At 44.0% G+C, this 15757-nt stretch overlaps 1 protein-coding gene, 2 long non-coding RNA genes and 1 pseudogene across 3 annotated transcripts; 1 reads left to right on the top strand and 3 right to left on the bottom strand.

The window, feature by feature from the left end:
- The first annotated feature begins 1548 nt into the window (after window positions 1-1548).
- Window positions 1549-2947, top strand: LOC149330001 (uncharacterized). The gene is made up of 2 exons (XR_016285479.1): window positions 1549-1643; window positions 2820-2947. It is a non-coding gene; the product is annotated as an uncharacterized LOC149330001 (long non-coding RNA).
- Window positions 2948-6605: 3658 nt separating this feature from the next.
- LOC149329999 (uncharacterized) lies at window positions 6606-12844 on the bottom strand. Its single transcript, XR_016285630.1, has 3 exons — window positions 12802-12844; window positions 7424-7502; window positions 6606-7149 (listed from the first exon to the last, which is right to left on the bottom strand). It is a non-coding gene; the product is annotated as an uncharacterized LOC149329999 (long non-coding RNA).
- LOC149330000 (uncharacterized) lies at window positions 7941-11848 on the bottom strand. Its single transcript, XM_089560713.1, has one exon. The coding sequence runs from the start codon at window positions 11834-11836 to the stop codon at window positions 8585-8587; it is 3252 nt and encodes a 1083-aa protein (XP_089416839.1). The 5' UTR covers window positions 11837-11848; the 3' UTR covers window positions 7941-8584.
- LOC149329998 (uncharacterized) lies at window positions 11856-15212 on the bottom strand (annotated as a pseudogene).
- Between the last annotated feature and the right edge of the window lie 545 nt (window positions 15213-15757).

The following is a 15757-nucleotide window of genomic DNA, read 5'->3' as shown; positions in this document are numbered from 1 at the left end:
TTTGCAACGTCAGCGACGCGAGCATGTAGACGAAATACGTGAATAGCGCTAACTCTATGGCTGTGGAGCACTGAAATGGCGTGCCCTGGAGTACAGTACCTGGAGCGCGCCAGGAGTGGACGTTTGTCAGTGCGAACGGTTCGAAGTTAAAGCGTTTGAAATTGCACAAGGAAAGTCAGCGGCACTAAATTTTTCTTCCCATGCATCGCGAGTAACTTAGGTGGCAGCCACCCGGCAACGTCTCCGGTTTGGCGAGCTAGTGAGAATGTAAGTATTGTGTAATTTGGAAGCTTCTTGTTTCCCTTTTTAAACACGCAGTGCTTTTGTTTGTATTGCAACACGGCAGGGTTTCGTGAGTCGTACCTTGCAACACTGCGTCTCGTCGCATGTTACGTTCACGATAACATCAGTACGACGTGGATGGTTTTCTGTCTCTATTTGGAGTAACATTGGTTGATCAGCGTAAAGTTTTGGATCGAATTAAGCACAAGCTGTCCATGTTGGTACTGCTTTTCGAATGCGCTTTGAGATGATTCTCCGCACGAGATGGTCTTCTGATAATTTGTTTATTACCAGGTATAGTGTAGAGGCTTGCAACCATTCATCCCACTGCAACAACGCTAAAAAGCTGTTTTGTGTTCATGCACTACAGTCGTGAGCAAAAGTGGAAAGACCACGCCCACCACGGCTTCGGGCGCGGGAGCAGCGCTCCGGGGCCGCACTGCGCTGCGCGCTGCTATCTCGCGCCGCACGCTCGCTGCGAGAGTGCCACGAGTGCGACAAACTTACCCTCGCTTTAGCGCGGTTGCTTATCACGCTTGACAAATTTCTAGTGCGGCGTTACTTTGCAGCCGACGGTTGCGACGAAGGGTAGCGCGCATCGCAAAGCGCCTAAAGTCTCTGGAGGGAAAGTAGGGCGAACTGCTCCCGGGTTCTCCTCCGTTTTCGGTGCGCCTTCACCGTTACGCGTCGATGCCGTGCCTGTATCGCCATGCTGTCGGAAGGCATGTGCATTTTCCACTCGACTTCCAAATCCTGAGGTAGCGACGAATACATCGAGGCGTAAAATGGAAGGCACTGTGGATCCTCGCTTCGAACAGCCCCTTCAAATAAGTATTTAAATGTTCGCCACTTGCAGGCTCTTCTTTACTGCCATGAGGAATAACCTGTCGGAACGTAACATAAGCGTTTCATACCACATTTAGCGTGGTATTTCCAAATTCTCTACATTTAAAAAACTGGCTTGTAAAAGGCCAAATCTGGCAAACGGCACTTAGCAAAACTGTTTTGCTCTGTATGTTCCTAGGAATAACTTTAGTCCATTCAAGAACATGTATATTGACAATACCTCTTAAAGGCATGATCGCTGATATTAGCACTTGGTACCTCACGATGTATAGTTTTGTGCCTCTGGCACCACTGACTTGCATCGCATGTTAAATAGAGGAGTGAAAAGCTTGCTATTAGTTCAAACCAATACCCAGCATGGGGCTGTACACTTTTTGTGATGTTATGTGAAGTATACTTATGTATGAAACAATTTCTTTCAGCTGTATTCCACATCACTCAAATTCTACCAGAAGAAAGGCTGTGACACAACATTGCTCATTACTACTTTCTTGCCGAGCACATAACAGGCCATGGTAAGATGTGAACAAAAAAACTGTGCATGTATGTGTTCTGCATGAGCTGATGTCAAGCGAAAGAGAGCACATCAAGTATTTTTTTTAAGTATTGCAGCATGTTTCTTTTAACTATTGAACTGGCCATTCAGCTTGCAAATCAGTTACTGCTGTATGTGCAGAAATTTTATAGATGAAGTGATTTCTGCTAATTCAACCTACACCTTTAATTGTCACTGTTCTTTTCTGTTGGAACAATTATATAACATGCACTAAATACAGTTATGCATTTGTATCCTCAGTAAGCCTATTTTGTATTTCTTTGCTCTTTCTAAGCTTTTCTGCTGCTTGTGTGCATAGTCTAAGTTGATTTGTACATGTTTCAGTGTATAGCAGACATATACAAGCATGAAATCTATGTTAAGTAGACTTAGATGCCCTCTTTCTGAGACTGTTATCAAGATTGGGAGCGGGTCATTTCAATGAAAACTTGCATGTTACATTTGAAGAACCTTGGACAAATATTACTGCGGAATCTTCAAGCTGTGTTTATTCTTGGAGAAAGCATGTAATGAAAATAATGTTACATTAGTTATGGTGCGCCTTGTATGCTGAAAGGGGCTCCCACTTTGTGAAAGCTTTAATTTTAGAACAGCAGCAGCATTCAGGCTAGTTGGGTAACCATGTTTACATCATGAAAGCACTCTAAAGGATACATAAAGAGATGCACACACAGTGCACTTACTTCTTAATGGAAGTAAGTCTACTGTGTGTCTGTCTCTTTCTGTATCCTTGTCTTTTTGAACGCTTTAACGATCTAAAGTTAATTTTGAAGAGAGCAAGGAAAACAAAGGCACACCTAAGTTCTCGTAATTAAGGATTAAAGATCATGTTCTGCTGTGTTGCGTAAAGTGTACATTGCATTGCTATTGCTGTACAAGTCAACCCATAAGTCAAACCGTAAATGGACTGTTTTGAGGAAGAAAAATGCCTAGTCAAGCGACCAGCCGCATAATTGGATCTGATACCTTCAGTGCACTAAAATGTATCAAACAGCTATGCAGCATAGTTCCAGTGTAGCTGAAGTGTTTCAGCAGCTTATTGGGCATTTTGCAGTGAAGTGCTGGCATATATGCATTTCTCTCCTAGGTGCATCTGTGATCAATTTTTTTTTTTTGTGTTTTGCCATTTGTGCAGGATATGTGCTCCAGTGAAGACCTCAGGGGCTTAATCCTCCTGTTCACTTCATAGATCAAGTGGCGAGTATATCTGAGCCAACAGACAATAAATGCTGGATGGCCTTCATGTCATCTTTATCACTTTAACCAAGTGGGCCTTGGGTGAATTTTGTGCCAAGCTGCAGTGGTATGCTACCATAACGGCTTTCAGCTCACAGACCTGCTGTGCTGTGCAACCCTTTCATTTAGTGGCACATCATCAATGGGGCTCGTGGTAGGTGCTGGTGCTTAGCTTGCCTATATTTTACATGTACAAACATTTCCTTCTGCTACCGTCTGACACACTTGTGAAAAACTGCGCTGCAGCTTTTGCACGTGGTTGCTAGCTGTATGATGACCATCGTCAAAAACCAGTAACAATGGGTAAGACCTGAAGATGTAGTTAAGCCAACAATTATGACCCCTATTCGCCACCTGTAACATGGTGGTAACGCTGTAAGAATGTTAAAGCTATATGCTACCTGAAACATAATTATCACGCTAAATTTAACACTCTTGTGTAAACATTACCTCCTTATTGTGGAAATGTTGAGATTATTAGCTTTGTGTTGTGCAACTTTTCTACAAAAATGATCTCACAAGCAAAAAAAAAAGGACATTAGCAACTTTCAGATAACGTTACAAGGTAACGTTTCGGTACCATTCAGATAACATTGCTGCAATGAATTGCGTTGCTTGTCGTATGTGTGTCTCTATAGGTCTCTTCGATTTGGCTGCACTGGCTGCACTAGTTTTGCTAAAGTTCTGCCACCGTGCAACGAGCGCGCAAGGCCGGTTCCGGCAGTTCACAACACTAGCGCCGCACTGTCGCTGTCAAAGCGAATAGGAAAGTTCACAAAGTGTGCAGGCCACCCGGCATCGTGAACTGGCTGGTACTGGCTCCGAAGTGAGTGCAGCGCAGTCAAGAACTCGTCGACAACTAGGACTGCACTTGTACAGAACGAAGAGGCGAGTGAGTGCAGGGGACGCGCGCTGCACTGGCAAAACTTATACCACAGTGCTGCACTCTCTGAACTCGTGCAGCTAGTGCAGCCAAATCGAAGAGACCTTAAGTGTACACCTGTGCACACTTGTGTACAGCACTTGAATGGTGCATTCAGTTGTGTGCGATTGCCACTGCCTGGTGGGCCCGTACAGCTTTCAATGTTATGAGGAGTGAAACGCAATTCATAGGAATGTGCATGCAAGATAAGGCCAGCCCTAGGCTACTCGTAAATGATATACCTTCGGGCTCTTTAGAGATGGTGTGCGGACGACTGTACATTCCATGCATGCAACTGCTGTAGGCTGCAGTTGCCATATCTGTAGGATTTATGGTGCACTGTACTACTGAGATGCAATACTTTGGATCTGAGCATATGCACAATACCAGAAAGGTCCGGTGAGCGTATGTGGTCGTCTTATTTGTTGATTTATTTGTTACTTACATTGCCCATTTCACGCATAGCAGGGTGTACTGAAATTTGCTTGACTTGTTTACATGTTATAAACGAGCCAAAATGAGCATGGGATTTTTTTCTTTGCAATGTGGTTATCCTCATTACATCGTTGTCATAAGCCCACGTGCACGCACTACAAGACAAAGACCTCTTCCCTAAACCTGCAATTAACCCCGCTCAGTGAAATGTGTAGCCACCTTATCCCCGTCAGCTTCTTAATCACATCCATCTATGTCACTCTTCGGCGCCTCCTGGTACGCATGTTTTCATTACAGTAGTCTTGAAATGTGGAAATCTCTTGTCATAGTAATTTGCGATTTGGTTAAGGTTCTGCGTATTTCTATCAGAGTCATATATTTGCAATGTTGTAGACAAGATGGAAATAGGCATTAGGTAGTACATATCATTGCTAGGACTTGTATGTTAGCCGGCATAGAGTTGTGCTGACAAATTTGCAGCTTTTCAGCAGGTTAGCCATGTGCTCATTCACTGGCTCTCCTTTTCTAACCAATACTGCCTTGCAACGTCCTTCTATGCTTCAATTTTCAAATATTTAGGTTAACCTTGGCATCTCCTTTCTTGCGAGGTGCTCTGCCAACACTTCTATTGTAATACTATCAATCTTACGAAAAGCATTGTTAGTGCCAGATGTTTTTGTTTAAATTTCTGCCTGTAGTGTCACGGTCACAGGACAGCCATTGCCTTTCTTACCTGCAAATTCTGCTGCCAATTGCTATTTCCAGTTATCTAGGAATATACCTTTTTTGACAATTTCAGCAAGGTGTTCCCAAGCTCCTGGACTTCCAACCCATAACTTATCCAGTTATTTCTGTAGCTTGCTTTTACCAGGTTTCAATGTAACTTTTACAGTTATCAAACTAAAACAATACATGAACAATTAAAAAAAGAAAACACCTTGACACCTGTGCTTGATGGGCCACTGCAATGCAAATCAAGTCTTTTTCACACTTTGTGTGCACGGCATGATACATTGCGATATCCCAAGGAAGCAGCGAAAATCATCGTTGATATTTAAATTGGATAAGGAAAAGCTTGTTTCGGGCCAATGGTATAGGCTGTTGTGGACAGCCCCAGCAATGTAGCTGTTACATGCAAGCATCTGCTGCATGTGTGCAGGACTGGCTCCGATTGGTAGGGTGTGTGAAATGCAATACAGTCTGCTTTCTTATTTGTTCTAAATGGAATAACTTTAGTTTGCATGTTTCAATTTTAATAATTCTTTTTGCACACATGTTGGCATAGCATGGAGAATCCCTTCAACCAAACTAATCAGGATTGAAGAAAAAAATGTCAGTGCCCATTCAATGCCTGGCAGACCTGGTAAACACATGCAGTGAGTGACACAGAGGCATTTTAAAAGCTGAAAAACAAGGAAATGGTCTTTATAGGCTCGCATATAAAGTACAAGATATTTTACTATAGTGGAATGAACATAATACAAGAATTTGCGCCGAGTGCGAGGAACATAGCTATTACACGATTTAAGGGGTACAGAGCAGACAGGAGGATGGGGTTCTTGATGTCAAAAACCCAAATGAACAACGGTTGGAATGGGAGTTGTCTGCTAGCCAACCCTTCGGCGAGAGGACTTGTATGTCTGGGCTATGCATTCATCACTAGCAGGGATTAAAGAGAGCCTTCACTCCGAGGAGGAAGACTGATGAGGTGGGTGATGAAGTAGAGAGCAGCAGCATAACGAATGTGAACTGTGTGCTTCCATTTTGCCACATCAAATTGCCTGAACTTGAGTCAAGTTATCCTATATATCATCTCTCTGGATTACCTGAACTTGCAGCACTAATGCATTTGCTTTTGATTGAAAGTCTCCCCTGGGCTTGCCACAATGTTTGAAATGAATGATTAACTGTAATGCTTGCGCTGTCAGTCCTGCATTATTGTTATTGCCCGCCACCACCCGTGTAAGCAGATGCAACTGCTTACACCCGTCAGTTGTTAATGAATGCTTTTGCTAACCATAATGCTTGTGCTGTCATTCCTGCATTATTGTTATTGCCCGCCACCACCCGTGTAAGCAGACGCAACTGCTTACACCCGTCAGTTGTTAATGAATGCTTTTGCTAACCATAATGCTTGCGCTGTCATTCTTGCATTATTGTTATTGCCCGCCACCACCCGTGTAAGCAGACGCAACTGCTTACACCCGTCAGTTGTTAATGAATGCTTTTGCTAACCATAATGCTTGCGCTGTCATTCCTGCATTATTGTTATTGCCCGCCACCACCCGTGTAAGCAGACGCAACTGCTTACACCCGTCAGTTGTTAATGAATGCTTTTGCTAACCATAATGCTTGTGCTGTCATTCCTGCATTATTGTTATTGCCCGCCACCACCCGTGTAAGCAGACGCAACTGCTTACACCCGTCAGTTGTTAATGAATGCTTTTGCTAACCATAATGCTTGCGCTGTCATTCCTGCATTATTGTTATTGCCCGCCACCACCCGTGTAAGCAGACGCAACTGCTTACACCCGCCAATTACTGAGTGAATACTTGTAGTTTATGGAATTTTACAGATGCTTCGTTTTAAGCATAACTGTGAATTTGTGTTTTTTGCGATGTCTCGTGCCCCTCGCTGTCAGTGCTGCACTAGGCTCATCAGTGACTGGTATATCCATGACACAAGTGTCGCCAGATTGTTATTGCTCGTGCCCCTAGATGTGCCTTAATCTCATCGCCTAGGTGAGGTGCACTTCACTGTGATGCCAGAGATTCCACTGGGTGGTGTAGCAGCAGTGTTTTCGCATGAGAAGGTGTCCAGCCAAGGAGGGGACTGTGCCAGGTGACATGGTAGACACGAAGTCGGGTCGACCTGAAAAATGCAAGACAAAGAAACAGCACAGCGAAACAAAATACGGGGAAGGTAAAAAAAGGGGGGAGGGGGGAATAGAGGGAAAGAGTGCACAGAAAAGTGTGTTTCATGCCAGAAGAAAGGTAAAAAAGGAAGGGGTATTAGAAGTGATATCAGTGGGTATGCAGAAGGCAAAGATGAAAGAAATTAGAAGAAGTTGACATGGGAGTTCTGAATCAAGTGATACGACTACTGCTCCAAACAGACAAAAATTTAGAGGATGCTTAAGCTTCACCTTTAAGAGTGGAACGTGACAATGTCTTGTAGCACTGCCAGGGAGTCCAAGGAATGCCATCGCCCATTCTGTGTGACGCCTTGCCCATTGGACAAATCGAAAATTGGCATTTTGAGAAAAGGAAATGACACAGTAACAGTATCACTTGTCTTATAACTTGTATCGCTTCTCTTGCAGTAACAGTATCACCCGAACCATGCATGATACGCAGACCCCGATTATAGGCCACCATTTAGAATCCCTGCCGCGAACTAGGCGCTAACTTAACTGCTAAGTTTATGCTGCATGAAACACTGAATCATATGGCACCATCTGAAACATTCTGCGGCAAACATTTGGAATGATGTGAATTTTTCTGACACGCGGTGCTGACCACTACTACTATACTGATGGCTTTGCGACCAAACAAGCTGCATATGCTGTCGCATAAAAAGATGAAGGTTAGAGTCCAATGGATACATTCAAAGAATCCAGGACAGGAGCAGACATATGGCTGACCGGATAGTGCAATGCAGGTACTAGAAACTGGATTCACCACTGGCAGAAGCAGCAGACGCACAAGGCGAGGAGCAAAATTGCAGTTGTTCTCAGCTTAGCTCAATTTAAAGGCAGCAGTGGATTATTTAATGAGACTACTAAAAACACCAGCAGTAATTTTAAACATTAAGCAAAGAGCTGCGCACAATCATGACTTCCCCAAGCACTGTGCACAGGAGGACAGATACTACTGGCCACAACTATGCACCAAAATCTCAAACCAAGTCATGACCTACATGTCTGTCACGGATGTTGAATGCATGAAAGTTACCTGGACATTGCTAGAAAATCAATCGTGCACAAAACTTCCCTGGTAAAGTCCAAGGCAGAGGAGAGGAAGGATTCGGGGAAGGGTGCTGTGGAGGACCGGAGGGAAGGTGGTGCACTTAATCTTCAAATCCTCTCATCCGGGTGGTAAGGAAAGCAAGTGCTGATGCGGGAATACTGTGTTAACCTGAAAAGAAATTTCAGAGACAAGCAGGAAAACAAAAAGCAGCGAAAGGGAACCAAAGGGAGATCAGGTTCAGCGGAAAATTTTACTTAAGAGAATGCTTAGCTTAGCAGTGAGCTTAAACAACAGACAGAGACAAACAATTGTGAACAGTAGAATAAATCAGTACTTCATTAACTTAGAGCTTGGAGTTTTTCTTTAGCGCTACCTGAGCATGACTGGGAGCAGAAGAATACCCTGCCACCTAAATTTCCTATTAAGTCCTCTACACATTTCCTGTGAAAACTTTTCAGGCATAGACCACATTGGACATTTCCAGCCACTAGGCCAGTCAGTGGCTGCCTGCAGACGCAGTGCAAATTGTACACGAAAGTTCTTGACCGTACGCGGACTGTTAAAGAATTATTTTCCGGGAAATCCTCTATGGCACCTTTCTTTAAACAGTTCAGTAAATGGCTCCGTAGCCTACCCTGATTGAGATTCACAGATGATGGGTCTTTGCCAGATGCTATGGAATACATATTAGCAATTGCAAACAAGCCACAGTCTAAAGTGAGGCCTTGGTTTTGTGCAGGTTTAGTGCAGATAGTCAATGTTGCAGATGACGGTTTTAATATGTGACAGATCTGTTTAACTGCATCCGGGGGAATATTTTGATCAAGGGAATCGTACACATATACTGTATTTAAGGGTGCACCTGCATTAGTGACAGTAAGCCAGTGATCTGGGTTAGAAATATGCAATATCTGAACAAATGGGCCTTTCACTTGAGAAAACAGTAGCCCTTGGCCCAGTAAAACGTCTTGAAACCCTCCTATGTGAGGAAATTTTTTGTGAATCAAATACTGGGCAACATTTATGACACTGTCTTTCAGTGAAGCGTGTCTTACAATATCATGTAGATCTCTGTCACATAGTGAGTAACTCTTATAAAGTCGCAACATATCAGCTTTAACAGAAGCCAGGGTTGTTCTATTATGCTGTGCTGAAAACACCCGCTTAGTGGCTTTCACTTTTTTAGGACGCCCTCTTCTGGCCTTAACTACAGGTACCACGAGCTTAGTGCTCCCAGAATTACTTCCTGGATTTATGGTGCTTGCTTGAACTGGCGGGCTTGTTTGATTTGCTAAGCCTTGCAAATTTATGCTAGTCTGACTATGCTGTGCATATGTCCCAGTGATCTGCCTTGCAATTGCCTTAATGGTCGAGATGTTTTCCCGTGCCTCTTTCTCGCTACCCATGGATACAATATTTGCTACAGTCTTAGCCACAGTTTCAAGTTCTTTATACGCCCAACAGAATATCTTTTGCGGAGTGTCCAGCTTAACACAAGGAGGTGCCTGAATGCTATTCGTTACTACCGAGTTGATGTTTGAAGCCATGCAGCTTTCGCCTAGAAAATGCTCCTTTCGCCATCTGTCGGGAATGCATGCTACATCGAACAATCCTCGTCCTGCAAATGAACGGGCCGCCATAATATGTGCACATGGCAAGCCATACTGGCTGTAGAAACTACACGTACAACTGCAAAGGTTTTGACTCACATTATAGTCCTTACTTCCTAAAGTCACAGAATACGAGTTAAGCAGCGAATTGACCTGGTAACCTGCAGTTTTAAACTTTTCGTACTGTTCTAGGATTTTATCTTTTGCCTCTGATGTGCAAGTATTCGACATTTCCAATTGAAATGAGTCTATGCAGTTAACATTGACGTTCATCTTCATTTCTTTCAGCTTAGCAAACTGTAGAGAGGTAGTGTCGCTGTTAACGTACTCTATCAACCCTTCCACAGCCTCCACTAAATGCATACCTGGACGAAGGAAACTTTTCAGCTTTTGATTATGGCTCTCAATTCGGTTGTTAGTATTATTTCCTAGGGTTGGAAGATTTTTTCTGTAAGCATGCACCCACATCTCTCTGCACGTGTCCCACTGCTGCATGTAATAGGAAAGGAATCCAGCAGGAGCTGCATTACGAAGAGAATTTAGCCTGTCAGAGTACTCCTGGTTGGTTTGAGAATAAACTAATGCTTTTACAAGCGGAATTAGTAACTTTCTTTGCCCCTTTGCCTTCTCATCAATGTTTCTGTGGAAGCAGTTAAGCACATGCCATGTGCATAGTAAAATTCTACTCTTTCGGAGAAGACTGCTTAGGATACGCAACTCATTCATGTCTTTATCTATCATCACCACTTTACAGGCTGCTACAATGAACGGATTAAAATCTATAAACTTTTCAAACATGCCCCGGATGATTCCAGCAGTTTCATTTTGTACAAATGCATAGCAGACACACCGCCCACGCCCACGACCATCTTCAATGAGGACTGAGTACAGAACATAACCTTCAATATTAACTTTATATGTCCCATCTACAAATATAATTTCAGGATATTTTTCAAGCATTTCACGCATTTCATTTGTTTGGAACAAGATAAACTGCAACGCATGGTTCTGATCTTTTTCATAATGAATGACCCAATTTGGATTTCTCTCAGTTAAGCTTTCTATCTGTTGAACTAACATTTGCCCGTGAGCTTCCTGGTTCCGAACTGGTACAGAGTACATTTTTTTGAAATTGTGCACATCTTTTGTAGTTACAGTTTTGCCTGTTTTCTGTTGGACCATTTTCTTGAACTCTTTTGGAGAAACTTTACATTTAACTAACTCAACGAGTTCAGCTTTTTCTGTACTGTTCAGAAGTCTTTGGCTTGGATAAAGATTGTAATGACCAAGGTCATGATTGTGCTCAGTTTTCAGCTGAGTAATTTTGTAGTGCAGAGATGGTGTCTTGCACAGAGCCAATGAAAGAAACACTTCACATCCAATACCATTGTATGACTGCTTCGGGCGCTTTCCAGTGGCGCGTATCCTAGCAGTACCACCATGAATGCACTGATAAGTAATCCTCAAAAACTCATACTCTTTAGATTCTGCATCGAATGGGTTTTTGTTAGACCTACTGACTTTAAGGACGTGCTTTCCCTCCTTACACCAGACATCTAAGCATTCCTTAAAGGTAGTAAAATTATCAAACGTGCCATTCAGACAAATCTTGCTGCCGCCCCCACCAGATAGTGTGTTTGCAGCCTCATTTGCGTGCACACGACCCACATTACCAGCTTTAAAAATGTTGCCACTACAGCCTAGCAGTGAAGGTTCGTGATGCCTGCACTGGGAATTGTTTGCTCCTCTCCCCCCTCCCTGTATAGAACACTCCGCTTTCTGGACATTTTGATTGCCTGAAGTGTTAGTTTGGTTATTCTTGCAGCTCAAAGCTGATGCTGCCTGACAGCGTCTGCGTCGCTTGGCAGCACTGGGTCGTGCAGTGCTCAAGGCACAACCTGCTGTGTCACCCTTGTGCACAGAAGTTTGAACCTTAGAGTGGATTGGGCCATCAAGGTTGCCAGCCTCTCTGCACGGCATCAAAGCAGCCAAACGACGCCTTCCGCTTAGCAGCACCCGACTGATGCTTGGTTAGTTTGGTTAGTTTGGTTAGTTTGCATGCTCCCTGGCCTTCTCTAGCTGTCGATGGTGAGCGGCTTTTGCAGCCAGTGACCTCTACAACAATGCCACAGAAGACAGCTGCAAAGTCTATTTTGCCAACCAGCTCACCACTGCTCTGGTGCTGGTTGACCACACAGCTATAACGAGCACTGCTGCACAGGTCACTAGCTTGCCCTTTATCGTCCACACCAATGGCTGCAACAGAAGGGGGCTCACAAGCACTCCTGTGTAAGTAATTCTGCACCTTCCTCGCTGCTACAGACAAAGGTGTGGCACGCTTCAAGGGCTTGGCAGCTGTCTTAGCAAGTACTTTGGCATCCCTGCCAGTGGCTGGGCTGTTACCTTTTCCTTGCCTACACAGTGCCGCAGCCTTCCGCTTCTTCCTGGAGGTGACAACCACCCACTCACTGTTGCGAGAATCGCAGACAGCCTTTGGCGCAGTTGCTTCACGAGCACTGACCACACCTTCCCCTGCGGAAGAGCACTCAACAGGGCTGCTCACATGCGGCACCTGTGAGGCTCCACCTGGTGCCTTGGCACAGGTGGTGCTTGCACCTCGATTAAGAATCATAGGCTTCGTAGCTGACACACAGCCTTGGAGCCTCCTCTCAGTCTTTCCCCAAGTGGGTACACACCTGAGCCATGGGACACCGGGGAAGGCAGACTGTCCCAGGTACTCCAAACCTTGCAACCTTTGTGCCGGACACGGACACCGCCCACGAGCGCAAAGCCAGCTCCCCGAGGGGTAGTTGGGAGCAGGTCAGTACCATGCCTTAGCAAAGGAGTGCTGCTTGTTCCCTGGACAGAAGTGGGTGTTGTGGGTGGCTTGCTGACTGCTCCTGAAATAAAAGCAGGTGACCCTAGAGCAGGAAAGTGATAGTTACAAATCATGTTCTCTCTGGCTGGCTCAGCCCATTCAGCCCACGATGACGGTTTCCGACTTTCCTGGTAGCTCAGCTGAATGCACCGCCTCTCTGCGAGATCCTAGCAAAAAAACTGATAGAAATTTCTACAAGTCTCTTAAAAATATGTATAGGTCGTACAGGTCCTTCTATTAGTCTGATTTATATTCCTACCTGACCCATAGAACTCTGTACCAGACTGGTAGGGAGCAGATAGATCTCACTGTGCCATGTACAAGACCTGATAGGATGATGTATCAGTCTTTTACAGAAAACAGAGATCCTCATAAAACATACAGAATTCCAACTGACACACTAATAAAGCCCGGTAGAATATATTACAGAAGAGGGCAAATACGGGCTGGTTGGTACATGTTTCACGAATTGGAAAAGCGCTGGTGTAAATTCCTAGTCATAAAGTGCAGAGATATTTTGCATTTTTTTTCTCCACCTGTTCTGTGGTTGATGTTGATTGCTTTTTGTAGTTTGCTTATAGCAGTTTTCTTTTATTGCCTGCTACTCTGGGCTCAAGCTTTTACTGTTTAATGCGAAAATATTATTCCTGTTTTAAATGTGATCACCCTTCTGCTATTCCTGTTGTGTTCTTGACGAGAAGGTATGTGTTCATTTACAGTGAATTTCTAGTCAGTGGCTCCTTTCGTTTGTTTTATGGTTTACAACTTGCAGGATATGCAGTGTTTTGAAATACTTTCTGTCACTCCTCCTGTTGGTGTGGTTGATTTTTATTGGGTTAATACTTTCTTCACAGCATTTTTTTTTTGTTTCCTGCAGGACAAGGCAGGTGTGAATACGATGTGGGTTTCATTGTTATTCAATGTAAAAACCTTTGCTGTTTTAAATGTGATCAATTTATTAGTCGTTTTTGAACTGCTTGGCACATTAATTTTGTTGTGTAGATTTTTATTATGCATTCCTTCACAAATTGTTTGCTTCATCATTTGAATTATATGTACTGCCTTTTGTGATAATACAGAAAGATTGTTTTTTACTTATTTTCTTGGCTGTCGAGAAAGCTTGTTTCTCCTCGATGCACATACTACACCTATACAACACATATAGGTACTGATAGGCGCCATAGATCTGGTACACTAATACGAATACTCTAATACACTGATAGACTTATATACGCAGAATAACGCTGATACATCCAGAATAGAACTAAAAGGAATTTTATCAGTGTATTAGTTGTATCGTTTCATAATGCAATAGACAGAACTGATAGGATTCTTAACAGTTTATCCTATCAGAATTTTTGCTAGGGAGAGCAGCCAGGGTGGAGGCCTCCTGGTAGAGAAACTTCGCCAGGACCTGGTTGCCTCGCCGGCTCGGGTGCACACCATCGCGGCTGAGGTAGCTGCCCCAGCAGTCGACCAAGCCACCCAGGAAGTGAAAACCGCGCTCTCGGCACAGCTCCTGTAACGCAGCCTTTACTTCCTTGTACCGTTCGTTCATGCGGAGCAGCTGAGTGATCTGGCTTTCACCAGCCCTGTACTCGTTCTGCCCGCGTGGGAGAACGGCGGAAAAAGCTACCAGCGCCGAAGGTTTGCTCTCGACAATGCCGCAAGCTAACCGACGGTACTTCTCCATGTACGTGCTGACACTCTCAAGACAGTTGTTCGTGCCAACATGCACAATGAGAACATCGATGTCGCTTAGCTGAGTAGCTATTGCCGAGAGCAAATGTTCAATCTTTATTCCTCTGTGTGCACTGACGTCAACAGCGAGACCGCGACGCGATGGAAAATACTGGTCAAGGTATTTTACCATCGAATCGCCAGCCACCAAAATGCGACGCATGTTGGTCTGTGCCGCGCAACAGGTGAATAAAAGTAGAGAACTTCTATTCTAGAACTTGTAATTACTGAAACGCAACAATGACTTTCTCTGAAAGATCGCTTTAGTTAAAATAGACCCACAAGCAACTCAACACGTAAGCTGTACTATGTGTGCAATTCGCAAAGATTAACACAAACGCACAAAAACTATCGTCTCTATTATATAAGCTACTGCAACGATTACAAATGAGATATTAAAACCTAAAACGCCTTGCAGCGCAGAGGCAAATATTAAGACAACAGTATTCTACAAAGCCTGTACACAAGTGCCTACAAATGAGCAAATTATTCAAAAAAAGAAAAAAAAAAACGAAAAATAAATAATTCAATATATGCTAAACCCTATTGACAGCAACAAGGAACGCTAAAATGCAATGATTGCGCAAAGGAAAAAGGGATGATTTTGGCTTGCGTTCACGTCGTCGCACGAGGCAGTCGAGAACACCTCCAGAAGAAGCCTCCAGAAGAAACAGCACGAGCGAATGCAGACACCAGCAGACACCAGCAGCCACCTGCAGCTGTGTTGACTGAAGTGCTCCCTGTTGCAATTTTGAGAGAAGCGCAAAAATCAAAAAGCGCGCCACAATAACCGGAAATGCGCAACTTGTGACGTCACAAGAAAATTATCACGTGGGTATGACGTACTTCCTTGCGTGTCAACAGCCATCTAGCCCCCCTACCTGGCTGGTGACACGCGCGTGTCTCCAGCCACTGCCATATTTTCCCTGCATAGTTGGCGTGGGCACGAAAAAATAAACATAAAAAACAATACCAGGACCACGTAGAAAGCCTGAATTAAGTAATAATGACGTAAAAAAGTTTGACCTGTGCACAAGGTGCAGTTGATTAAAAACTGGCTGTCAGTTGTGACCTTCCAGCGCGATCGAGAGCAAAACCGAATTTGGACACTGGTTTCGATTTCGCACCTATTTAACGCAATGCTTGAATTTTATATCAGAATGGCTCCACGCCAAAAATTTAAAATTTGGCAATGGAACTGCAGAGGTTTGCGCTGCATGCGGGCCCATTTGCAGCTCCATATCCAACGAACACCGTCTGCTACAATCCCAGACGTGATTGCA

The sequence above is a fragment of the Amblyomma mixtum genome, chromosome 9 (genome assembly GCF_055824585.1).
Source record: "Amblyomma mixtum isolate Tamu chromosome 9, ASM5582458v1, whole genome shotgun sequence".
Classification (NCBI taxonomy): Eukaryota; Metazoa; Arthropoda; class Arachnida; order Ixodida; family Ixodidae; genus Amblyomma; species Amblyomma mixtum.
This window is presented reverse-complemented; position numbering and strand designations above follow the sequence as displayed.